At 37.3% G+C, this 11,121-nt stretch overlaps 2 protein-coding genes across 2 annotated transcripts in view; one reads left to right on the top strand and one right to left on the bottom strand.

The window, feature by feature from the left end:
- utp6 (UTP6 small subunit processome component) overlaps positions 1–3,220 on the bottom strand; it is a 7,321-nt gene extending 4,101 nt beyond the window's left edge. Inside the window, 10 exon segments of the mRNA XM_008317555.2 lie at positions 61–151; positions 476–557; positions 1,136–1,213; positions 1,310–1,428; positions 1,527–1,590; positions 1,687–1,734; positions 1,945–2,037; positions 2,218–2,259; positions 2,337–2,421; positions 2,963–3,220. Of these exon segments, the coding sequence (XP_008315777.1) occupies positions 61–151; positions 476–557; positions 1,136–1,213; positions 1,310–1,428; positions 1,527–1,590; positions 1,687–1,734; positions 1,945–2,037; positions 2,218–2,259; positions 2,337–2,421; positions 2,963–3,054 (794 nt within the window). The 5' untranslated portion in view covers positions 3,055–3,220.
- Positions 3,221–4,462: 1,242 nt separating this feature from the next.
- suz12b (SUZ12 polycomb repressive complex 2 subunit b) overlaps positions 4,463–11,121 on the top strand; it is a 9,814-nt gene continuing 3,155 nt past the window's right edge. The window contains exons 1-12 of the mRNA XM_008317553.3: positions 4,463–4,772; positions 5,022–5,157; positions 5,546–5,592; positions 6,969–7,033; positions 7,145–7,213; positions 8,935–8,984; positions 9,256–9,341; positions 9,450–9,681; positions 9,814–9,919; positions 9,994–10,099; positions 10,223–10,400; positions 11,003–11,091. Of these exons, the coding sequence (XP_008315775.1) occupies positions 4,758–4,772; positions 5,022–5,157; positions 5,546–5,592; positions 6,969–7,033; positions 7,145–7,213; positions 8,935–8,984; positions 9,256–9,341; positions 9,450–9,681; positions 9,814–9,919; positions 9,994–10,099; positions 10,223–10,400; positions 11,003–11,091 (1,179 nt within the window). The 5' untranslated portion in view covers positions 4,463–4,757. The remainder of the gene's footprint in view (positions 4,773–5,021; positions 5,158–5,545; positions 5,593–6,968; positions 7,034–7,144; positions 7,214–8,934; positions 8,985–9,255; positions 9,342–9,449; positions 9,682–9,813; positions 9,920–9,993; positions 10,100–10,222; positions 10,401–11,002; positions 11,092–11,121) is intronic.

Raw genomic sequence — 11,121 nt, 5'->3', positions numbered from 1 at the left:
GTCAGAGCTCATATTTGTGCTGCTTTGGAGTGAAACAGAGCGAAAAATGTATGTAAAGGAGAAACGTACTCCTGCAGAATGGATGACTGAAGATCTTTGGTGAAGTCGAAGATGGCAGCAATGGTTAACAGAGAGATGACAAACGCTGCCTCTGTGGGATATAAACACGTGACGTGAGTGGTGTGTGTTTGTTGGCTACAGTTGATGTTTGTATTTCAATTCCCGGCTCAAATAAAGCCTCCATCTCCCAAATCCGTTATTATATTCTATTATTTAGCTTTCATCAAAGTGTTTGTGATTGAGAAATATAAAGACATAATTGTCAGTAAATATTAGTTTAAAGGTCTAAATTATAAGAACCATTTCATAATGAGATTTCAAAACTAATCATAGCATTGTCCTTGAACATTCTACCATTTCTGTCTTTTGTTTTGCTTTGCAAAGAAGTGGAATCACAACTTTCCAAAGTCCTTACCTTTGATGTTTTCTGTTGCATTTTTGTACACGACCTCAGCCAGTTTGCCACTAAGAATCTCTGGAGAGAATTCATATTCACCCTGGAAGAAAGTGTGAAGAGAAAAATTATTCATTCGACAAACACAAAAACCTAAACTTCAGTGTGTGTGTGTGTGTGTGTGTGTGTGTGTGTGTGTTCTTGTTCTTCCTCCCTCTAGAACCTCCTGTGGCCTCTTCAGCAGATCATCAACCAACAATGTGTTAGCCCTCACAAATTTTGAGAGCAAAGCATTTCTGCTTCCTGTCTGGTAACTCCATCTCCAACACATGTCCAACACTATCACAACCATGTCTCTCTAACTTTATATACAAAAAATATTGGTCACTGGTCACTAGCAGTTAAAATCAAACCACACATCCCAGCAGGTGTCATTGCAGGCTTGTAGACTTATAATATGGCTTCTATTCTGTCCAGTGATGCCTGCCATGGCATTTCTCAAGCATTCTTTAAGTTTTTTTGTTTTACTTTTTATTCATTTTTATGCATATGTGTACGTGTTACTGCCTTTGTGTCGCTCCTGCACTGTCCTAAAACCCAGCCACATTAACTCATGTATGTGTGCCTGTGTATTTTTCTTTCTACAATACTCTGAATTCATCCAAATACCAACAGACTCACCAAATCCACCTCTGCCTTCTCCAGCTCTTCCTTTTGCTTCCTCAATTTCTCACAATGGAGCAGCTCCATACGAAAATACTTAAAGATATAAGACAAGATATAGTTTAAGTTACAGGGTCTAACCAAAATTCTATAACCCCTGGCAAACACATTGTGTAAAAGTTTTCCTTTTACCTCCTGGTAGACTTTCTGGTTGTTTGGGTGGAATCGCAGCGCCCTTAAAAACAGGTGGCGGGCACTTTCAGAAGAATCCCGATCCTCCAATTCACTCTTAGCTGCCATAATCCACAGGGCTAGGATCAAGGAATAACAGCATCCAAAGAATTTTTATTGTAAAGAAAGTGAAGGTTTCCACAGAGGCTGAAGACACGTTCCCTACAGTTATCTGTACCTGGTTTATCAGAGTGAATGGCAAGCATCGTAGAAAACACCTTGCTTAGTTGGGTTTTGGTGGCCTTAAAAAAACAACAACAACAACAACAATATATTGAAATATGAATTTCAATTAAGAGAACAATTGTTTTTACAAAAGCTAACAGAATGCCACATACCCATTTTCTGCAGAAGGCAACATGTGAAAGCCAAAGCTGCACATCATCCTGTGGGAAACAAAACATGGTTCAACTTATACATACATATACATATATATATACACACACACATATATATATATATATATATATATATACTGTATATGCACACACTGGTTAACATTGATCTGACTTGACAACTAAATACAGCATTAATTAGTTGATGTGGTGATGTGTTAACCCCTGATACAGTAGTAAAATATATTGTCATTACAGTACCTTCCACTTATACGTCGCCCTCCTGAAAATACTGTTTATTCTATGGATGATGGGGAACTCGATTTCCTCTCGTTTGAACTGATAGTGTATGTGCTGCAAAACAAAAGGAAAGATAAGAAAAGTTCATCTCTAGTATCTAAAAGCACCACTGAGAATACTGTAAATCAACTTCATAAGAATAGTTTTCCTGAACCTACAATAAACATTGACAATTGTTATATGTAGAGCCTGAAGGAGAGACGTTGAGAACCTTTTCCATTTCAAGTCACTTACCGCTCATCTTTTCTTGACCAGCTCTAAAACGTTGATTTCATACTGCAATGAAAAAACAATGTCTTTTTAACAATATTTCTCATCCACATTGTATTCATATTAACAGATGAACACCGTACCTGAATGTATGCAATGAAGTCCTCTTTGTTTATAATCACCCTGTGCAGCTTGTATTCCAGGGCTGTAGCTCTCTTTATTATGGATCTATAACAACAGAAATGTGCCGATGAAAAAGAAAATCAATAATAGTTAGTGATTTCTGTACAAAGTTATCACCTAATTTTAAGTATTGAACTGAGGATGATTTTGCCAAAGATTTAAATGGAACTGTATAATAGATGTCGATTTAACATAACAGTTATAATAATAATTAAACTCAACGGAAATCATGCACATTGTACACATAAACAACAGCTCAGCTGGTTTTAAATGACTTTATAAATTAGGTGATTTTAAGTGACTAATTAAGTGACACAAGTTAAATTTAACTTAATAATATATATATAAAGTTAATATGTAAGTCCTAGTTTGGATCCTTCCGAACAATTACATTAACAGTTTAAAATCAAATATTACGAAACATGAATCAATTTCCCACCAATGGAACGTCATACCGCTCATCTTTTAAATAACACTACACTACACTACACTCTCTTAGTTCGATGAAATACTTTCATAGAGAGGACAGTGCTGTCCTGTCCTGAGGACTAGGGTCTAGCTGAGCGAACACCGGAACCCGACTTACTTGACTTCTTTCTTGGTGAACAGTCCCACTCTTTCCAGCTGCTCGAGCTCCGGGATCCTCTCCTCAATTCGCTGCTGAACGATTTCCGCCATGGTTTACACGGAGGCGTCACGAATTCACACACATATATGATCACCTTCGCACTGGAATGTAATACAGATGATCGTTCTAGCATGGACACATGTGAGGAAGTTGTGATCGGCGATGCTTCCGGTTCCGTCCGCAAATACGTCCGACGGGGGAAACTGAAATGGTGACGGTACATACACCGTACCTTTGAATGAACTTTGACAAGTAAAGATCTTTAAAAAATAGTTATTTTTGGTAATTTAATCGGGTTGATACTGTAACGGTTATCCTTAAGGTTAAATAGTCGTTCATTCATAGTCAGAAAAATATTTATTCACTATTATAAAGCATGCCCCTTGGTAATAGTCATATTCGAGGAAAATGAAGTTGCACAGTCTTATGTGAATACCCTGCAGTATTATTTAATGTAGTATTGAATCAGATGATTCAACAAACTAAATTGAGAAGTGTGCTACCACTACATATTTTTTTATATAGGCCTACACATAAAAATCATGTACAAGATGGAAAGTTGGGTGAGAAGAAGAAAGTAACATACACTGGTTCTGTTTTTTTAATAAAGACTTTAATAAGGGTAAAAACTAAAACATTAACAACACAGGAATGATTTATTTCGTTCCTTGCTTTCTACAAAAACACAGTAAAACATTGTTGGTGTAAACAGGTGCTGAACATACGTATCTTATCCATATAATTGCAAACATGAATACCTGGAGAAATGAACATAATTTGCCATGCACTGTAACCCCCTGCATATGATCAGAATAATCAATAATTCATCCTGACCACAATTATATACATAGGGAATGCATGTCTACATGACTGGTTTCCAACATTTTCTTTCCAGACAAATCATTAATAGACATTAATAGACAACTCATATGGGACGAAAAGTACAACTTATAGAACATGGCGTCACAGGTGCTGTGGGGACTACAACTACAGTGACCCCTATAGACAAACCGTGTGAATGACAAACTATTCGAAAACACAAGAACGTGTCCACCTAGTGGCAGGATTACACAACTGATTTACACCTGAATATGGCGAACTTGTGTTAAAGTCATTTAAGATTATATTCACACTGCTACGTGTGTTGGGGTCTATCTGTGTTTTCTTATATCCACGCACTCACGCTTACTTTCCGTACATTACTCCAGTCCCATAATTCTAAACGTGATTTTTTTTAAAACGGTGCTTTTTACGTCATTTTTATTCAGTTTTGTCTCCTTTTTTCTATTACCAAATCCTAGAATTGAATAGGACGATTCATCTCTGTGTACGTCGTTGCTTCTATTTCCTGTATAAGATACGAACACTGATAAACTCGATTTCCCGCAAAATCGCAAAAAGCGAGAGCGGGTTGTATGTCATCTCCGGCCGACAGCAGCCAATCATAGTGCCGCCTTGTGTCTACCCTCTTGCCATTGGCTGACAACTGACTCCAGCTCTGTTGTTCAGTACAAAACTGAAGGGAACGGTTCCGACCGTAATTATCATTTTAATACCGACAAGTTGATTGGAAACACCTTCAAAACAATATCTGATAACGGTCAACAACAAGGGTTTGCTTGTGAGGTCGTCATGCCGTCTGTGTTCACCCTTTTGAACTGAGCAAGCGTCTGGTCACCTCCCCTTCATCTTCATGGCTTTCTGCTTTTGAGTCTGCCAGGCTTGAGCTGAAGGCAGCGAGGCAAGCGAATTAATGCCATCGGCCAGGGTGAGTCTGCTGTTAGTTGCCCCTGATGTTCAACACATACTGGAATATATTTGTATTTTGTCGAATTTTATAACGGTGTTTGGATAAATAGGAGAATATGAAGCAGGAACACCGGCGTTGCTGTCTTATTAGCATCGTTAGCCTCTTAGCTCGACCGCTAACACGAGTGTCTGCTAAAGGCTAACCTGTTGTACTACCGGTGGTTGTTATTACAAATGAGCAAACGGGTGTTTTTCGGTCTTATTTCAGAGCTCGGGTCATATTATGAGTGGAGCGACTTACAAAGCCAACGGCGCCGTGTATCCTCCCTCATCAGCGATGATGAAGAAGCCGAAGATGGAGCAAATTCAGGCCGACCGTGAGCTCTTCCTACAGGCCTTTGAAAGTGAGAATGCATCCACCTACTGACTTTTCAGTTAGTTGTTAGGTTTCGACAACACGAGGAGAATCAATTGAAGCATTTACACACCAAATGTACTCAGTTATTGTCATTTTTTCAATAAAGTACTTGCACGCAGGCAATCATGCGGAGCACCTTTTTATTAAAATCTTATAAAAGCCCCTGTCATAACAACCCCCTAGGGCAGAACTTATAATGGTTAACTAAGCAAAGCCACATTTTTGTTCTAGCAAAATAATTTTCCTGGTTGGTGTACGTATATTGAGTCTATATTTGTCAAACCTGTTGGCATAATTTTTTGACAAACTTCTCTGGTGTTTACTTTGTTTAAAAAAAATTGGAAATATAGAGTAACCCCTTTTCCTTTCAATAGAGCCCACACAGATTTACCGATTTCTTCGCACAAGGAACTTAATTGCAGTAAGTATTCTATTTAAAATGCATTTTCTTTACGTGATTACAAAAATATTGGAGGAAGAAGGTATTGTCACTTTTGTATCACTTATAGCTCCGAAATAGCTCCAATATGGGCCTTGCTGGCCCTCCTCTGTGGTGATGTTTTTTTTTTTGTTTTTTTTTTACTGCTACTGAGAATAAAATATTTTTATTAACAACAATCCATCCTTCCTCCTTGTTCAAAACACTATTAACTTTGTTTAAATGAACATACAGGTAAAAACAAACGTGCAATATTCTGACATGACACCAACACTGTTGAACATCTATGGAGGGTGTGTAAATATAGATAATAGAATGGTTCTTCTTTTTTTTTTTTAAAGAAATATCACTTGATCCTATTTTTATTTACATTGCTTATATTTTACTTCAATTACTTCCAATGAAAAGCAATCCGTATTTGTTGGTTCTGTGCTACAAATCTTTATTTATGTGCCCGCATATTGCCCAGATGAACGAGAACTTTATGTTCCTTCTCAACACACAGTGTTTATTATATATCCGTAACTATACAAGTTCTGTTTTCAAAAACATAACGTTAAAGTCAAAGAGTGTATGACATGGTGGTAACAGCGTCTGTCTGAACTTTTTGGGTCTGTGATGGGAATTAGTTGTTGAATCATTTTGTATTAACCGACATATTAACACAAATATGACAAAAAAACTTAGTCTCATTTTATACATGACAAATGTTAAAGAGAAACACCAAATTACTGGTTTTCTTTTTTGGTAATACAACTGCTTTTCCTCGTGTTTTTTCATAGATTGATTTTCTTTCTTCTTTTTTTAACTACAGAATTATTGTTTTAAAGTCACTCAACTTTATAATTTTTATTGGATACGACACTAGTTGTTTTGCTGTAGCAAATCTTAAAACAGAAAAAAGTTATATTAAAATGGAAAAAAAGCTGCAACATGCACTGAGTAACAGCTAATGACCAAATAGTTATGATTAATCTGTAAACTGCAATTATTATTATTATTGATTACCAGTTCCAGACATCTTTTGTAATAACCAGCCACCATTTCCTAAGTTCTTTTTTTACTGTCCTAAAAACTAAAAAAAGTTTTGCATTTGACAAAGCCAAAGTAGAAACAGTTGAGCAAGTAGTAAAACTAGTTTTGGCTTTTAAGTTTTCAAACACATTTCTTCTAAAGGAATTTGAAGTACATTGTCTACTGCTAGAATGTATTACGTTAGTTTTCCATGCGGTAATATCTTTTCACTGTATATATTATAGGGAGTAGTAGAAAATATGTCTACCTTGGTAAACTGAGAAGCCGTTCTCAAGTATAGGTTTCTCCACCATGAAATTTTGATTTGTCTTTTTTTCTTCTAGCCCATATTTTTGCACAGGACGCTGACCTTCATGTCTCACAGAAACAGTCGAACAAATGCCAGAAGGTAAGAAGTTTGCAGATTTTTGATTGATAAATATTACTCTGAATTGAATGAAAATGGTCAAAAGTCAGCTTTAAGACAACATTAATTTAGAACCTGTTTTTTTTCTCCCAGGAAAACATTCAAAGTGGATAGTTTGTTACAGAAAGTGGAAAAAATGAAAGGAGAGCAGGATACACCAAGGTATCACAAGTTACAGGAATACATTTATCTTTACAGTGTTTATGAGTTGGGGATGTCATGGTGAAAATATTAATGCCACTGTTAGAGTACCCTCTGAACCTCCTTTTAAGGTGACTGGACAAAGCAATTGGCATACATAAATAATGGGCAGCAAAAAAGAAACCTTAACCGCAGTTGTGACATACTAATGGATGTACTTCCTATTAAACTTGACATTGATTAGTGTTTATAAATAATAAACTGCTACAGCAAAAGGCCATCTACATCTTCTACAATCATGTACCAAGCTTTAATACTCTGTAGCTCTACTTAAATTAGACTCTCGTACACACACTCACCGCCAGTCTTATCCTCACATCCTATCTCTGCTTTTATCTAATGTTTTTGCCAGACCACCATCTCCAGTCATTGACCTGGTCTATGTTGATGGTCACTATGGAGGAGTGTGTCTTTTCTTGATAGCTTAATGCTGGATTGCAAACAGAACTTTTATTTTACCCACATTTTTCTCAACTACTGGATTAGATGCATGTGACCAACATCTGAATCCTGGCTGAGGAAGGAGGCGAGTGTCCAGCCTCACTGGCTGTCTGCCCTGTCTTGTTACAGATGACAACCTACTTCTAGGCCCTCAAGTGTTTGCATTAGATAGCTTTTGTAAATTTCGCGCTGTGTAAACAAAAGAGCAGCTGTTCTTGGCTTTTGGGTTATACGTGATAGCAGTCCTACAGTCTTGTACCAGGAAAAACAAATGGTGGACCATCAGACAGATGGTGGATATTTTATGAGGGCTACATGGTGCCGGGGTGGGGTTATTAGAATCAAACGCTCGACATCACAAAGCAGCTGAAATTAGAGCGGCTCGTTCTGAACCAAACTTCTAGATTCTGGCAGATCATAAAATATCAACACTCATTTACCTACAAACTGCTTTCTTCAGTGAAATCACTGAGGACTATTAGTTTTTTGTAAGTGATTTAGGAAACCCCTCCTACAGCTGTTATTCAATCTTTCATGGCAATTATAAAAATGTAAAACGGAGTTTGTGTCAAGCAAGTGTGAAGAGATAATATGACATAATAAAAACACTGAAGGAATTGGGGTAGTGTTCTGATAAAGAACTGAAGCTCGGTGGGGAACATTCAGTGCCTGTTAGCTCAACCTACTTTTGGTTCTTGTATTTCCTCTGCAGCATTATGACCTATGACCTAGTGTATGAATCACATTGTTACTTAAACCAGAGAAAACAGCGTCACAATAGTTGAATGTGCTTCATGTCATTTTAAGAAGATTGGTTGAATTTTAACTAATTTTGTGAACTACAAAGGGGAATTTTAGGAATTGACTTGGTGTGGGTGTGGTATGTAGGCCTTAAACAAATATGGCCTACATATTAATGTGTTCTTAGTAAGCAATGCAATCCAGTGCCCCCTGCTGGATGCTCAGGAACTAGAGTTAGAAATCTGACAAATACTATGTTGTAGTGTATTACAATATTTTACATGTTCTAAGATAAGTTTGTGACTATGGCTAATGGTGAACAGAAATTATTACAGCATGGGTCTTTTTTGCATTCAATTCACAGAGGGAGAAGAAAAAGAAATATATATATATATATATATATATATAAATAACATTTGGAAAGCTGTTAAAGTATTTTTAAACTGCGTGTGTCCCCTCATTTGGAGCATTTGACTAAATATCAGTTTATTTTCTTTCAGTTTGTCATCACATTTACAGTTAACTTTCACTGGGTTCTTCCATAAGGATGGTAAGCTGGATGTATTCTTTATTAGCTTTTTTTTTACCAACAATTACAAAATGATTCATCTAATGCTTTATTGTTAATTAAAAGCTGCCATTGTCCAGGTATTTTTATAAAAATGTTTGTTTTTGACACTAACATTTACATCTGTCAGCATAATGTACTCAAGATACATCTCTAGTCTACTATAAAGTACTACTAAAAGTATGAAACACATTATTCTGTTGTGTTGTTAACAATGATAGTCAACCTAAACATTTTTTGTCCTCTCAAACAGAAAAGCCATCTCAGGTTTCAGAAAATGAACAACATTCTGTGTCCTTAGAGGTGCTACTTGTCAAAGTCTGCCATAAAAAACGCAAGGTAGAGTGGAGTTCTTGTGATCTATTTTCAATTTCAGAGACAGATGTGATTTTTGGGGGCGCGGGGTTTTACTTCTAGTGTTTATGACGATGGTGATTTTTCGTTTAGGATGTCAGCTGTCCAATAAAGCAAGTGCCTACAGGTAAAAAGCAGGTGCCTTTGAATCCTGACGGTAACCAAACCAAGCCTGGCTCCTACCCGTCCTTACTGGTCTCCAGCAATGAGTTTGAGCCCAGCAACAGTCACATGGTGAAGTCTTATTCACTCTTATTCAGAGTGTCGCATACAGGAAGGAGAAACACCAATGGCCTGGTCAATGGAGAGGCAAATGAAAACATTGGTAAGAAATCCACAGTTTGGTCTTTATTATGGTGTTTTATATTCAGATCATTTTTCAGCCCCATGTAGTTGTTAATGAGATTTAAATGAATTGTCCTCTGTATTTTAATATTATTTCATACTTTGTGCACAGATGTAACTGATACTCCGAGTAGAAAAAAGAGAACCTCGTCCCACAGAGAAGAGGGAGAGAAGACGGAAACGTACATTGCCCAGATGACCGTCTTCGATAAGAATAGGTAAGGTTTTGCGATGTTTGTCCTAAAAGTGTCTCTGACATTTCAGCTAATAAGTCCTGACTTGACCGTTGCAGGAGGTTGCAGCTCCTGGATGGGGAGTATGAAGTGTCAATGCAAGGGATGGACGATAGCCCTGTGAGCAAGAAACAAGCTACATGGGAAACGATTCTTGACGGAAAGGTTAGAGTTTTAGAAGAAATACATGGCCTTGGCTGCTGCACAAAAAAAAGAACTCCCACACCTAACCTGACTTTGTTGTCCGCTCTATATCATCTACTTGACGATCCTGTGACCTACCAACAGAGGCTGCCACCATTTGAGACATTTTCTCAGGGACCCACATTGCAGTTCACGCTGCGTTGGACAGGTGACGCCAGTGGAAACTCCACTGCCACAGTCGCAAAACCCCTTGCTACCCGCAACTCTGACAGCTCCACTCCCATGGAGTCGAGGACCAGTAACCATCGAGCTGCAGTCATGAGTAAGTACAGGGGACCTTCAACCAATCTGGTTAATTTTACTTGTACCAAACTGGTGGATAAAGAAACACTGTTGTGTTCTATCATTGTACTCATTTACACGTAGGTCGTTTTTACAGCATGTGTTCAGATGTCCCCCAGCCTCTGTCATAAAATCAGACATGTGCAGCTCACGGCACTGGTGGCCGCAGTACAAAATACACACGTTCAAAAACCTACTTTATATTTCACCAGAAGATGGCAGCAGACCTGTAGCCACACTCAAACCCTTGTTTTTGTCATTTCATGTGGTATTAATATATGTGAGGCAGATTGATTTTGGAAAAAACTTGCTAATATTTTTGTGCTCTTTGTAAAAAAAAAAAAAGGAAAAACAATTAAAATATGAGTTGATGTAGAAGAATCAGGATCCTAATTAGGAATTACCAACTTAAAATGGAATGTGTAGAACTTGTTTCAGATTTTAAAATTAACTTGTAATTACATTTTTGATGTTTAGGGAACATTGTCATTTTTAATTATATCACAGCTTAGTCTCTTTCATATTGTTTGCATTTACAATTGTTCTTAGTAAAACAAAAAAAATTGCGTTTGTTCAATTCAGCGGTGAAAAAGTCGGTCACCACCGAGATCCAGCTGAGACAAGAGCAGATACCGTGTGAGCCACGACAGAAGCTTCGTATATTTTATCAGGTAAGGATTAGGTGATTTTATTTACTCTCC

The sequence above is a fragment of the Cynoglossus semilaevis genome, chromosome 9 (assembly GCF_000523025.1).
Source record: "Cynoglossus semilaevis isolate Cse_v1.0 chromosome 9, Cse_v1.0, whole genome shotgun sequence".
Classification (NCBI taxonomy): domain Eukaryota; kingdom Metazoa; phylum Chordata; class Actinopteri; order Pleuronectiformes; family Cynoglossidae; genus Cynoglossus; species Cynoglossus semilaevis.
The sequence above is the reverse complement of the archived record's forward strand: the minus strand, read 5'-3'. Positions and strand labels throughout refer to the sequence as shown.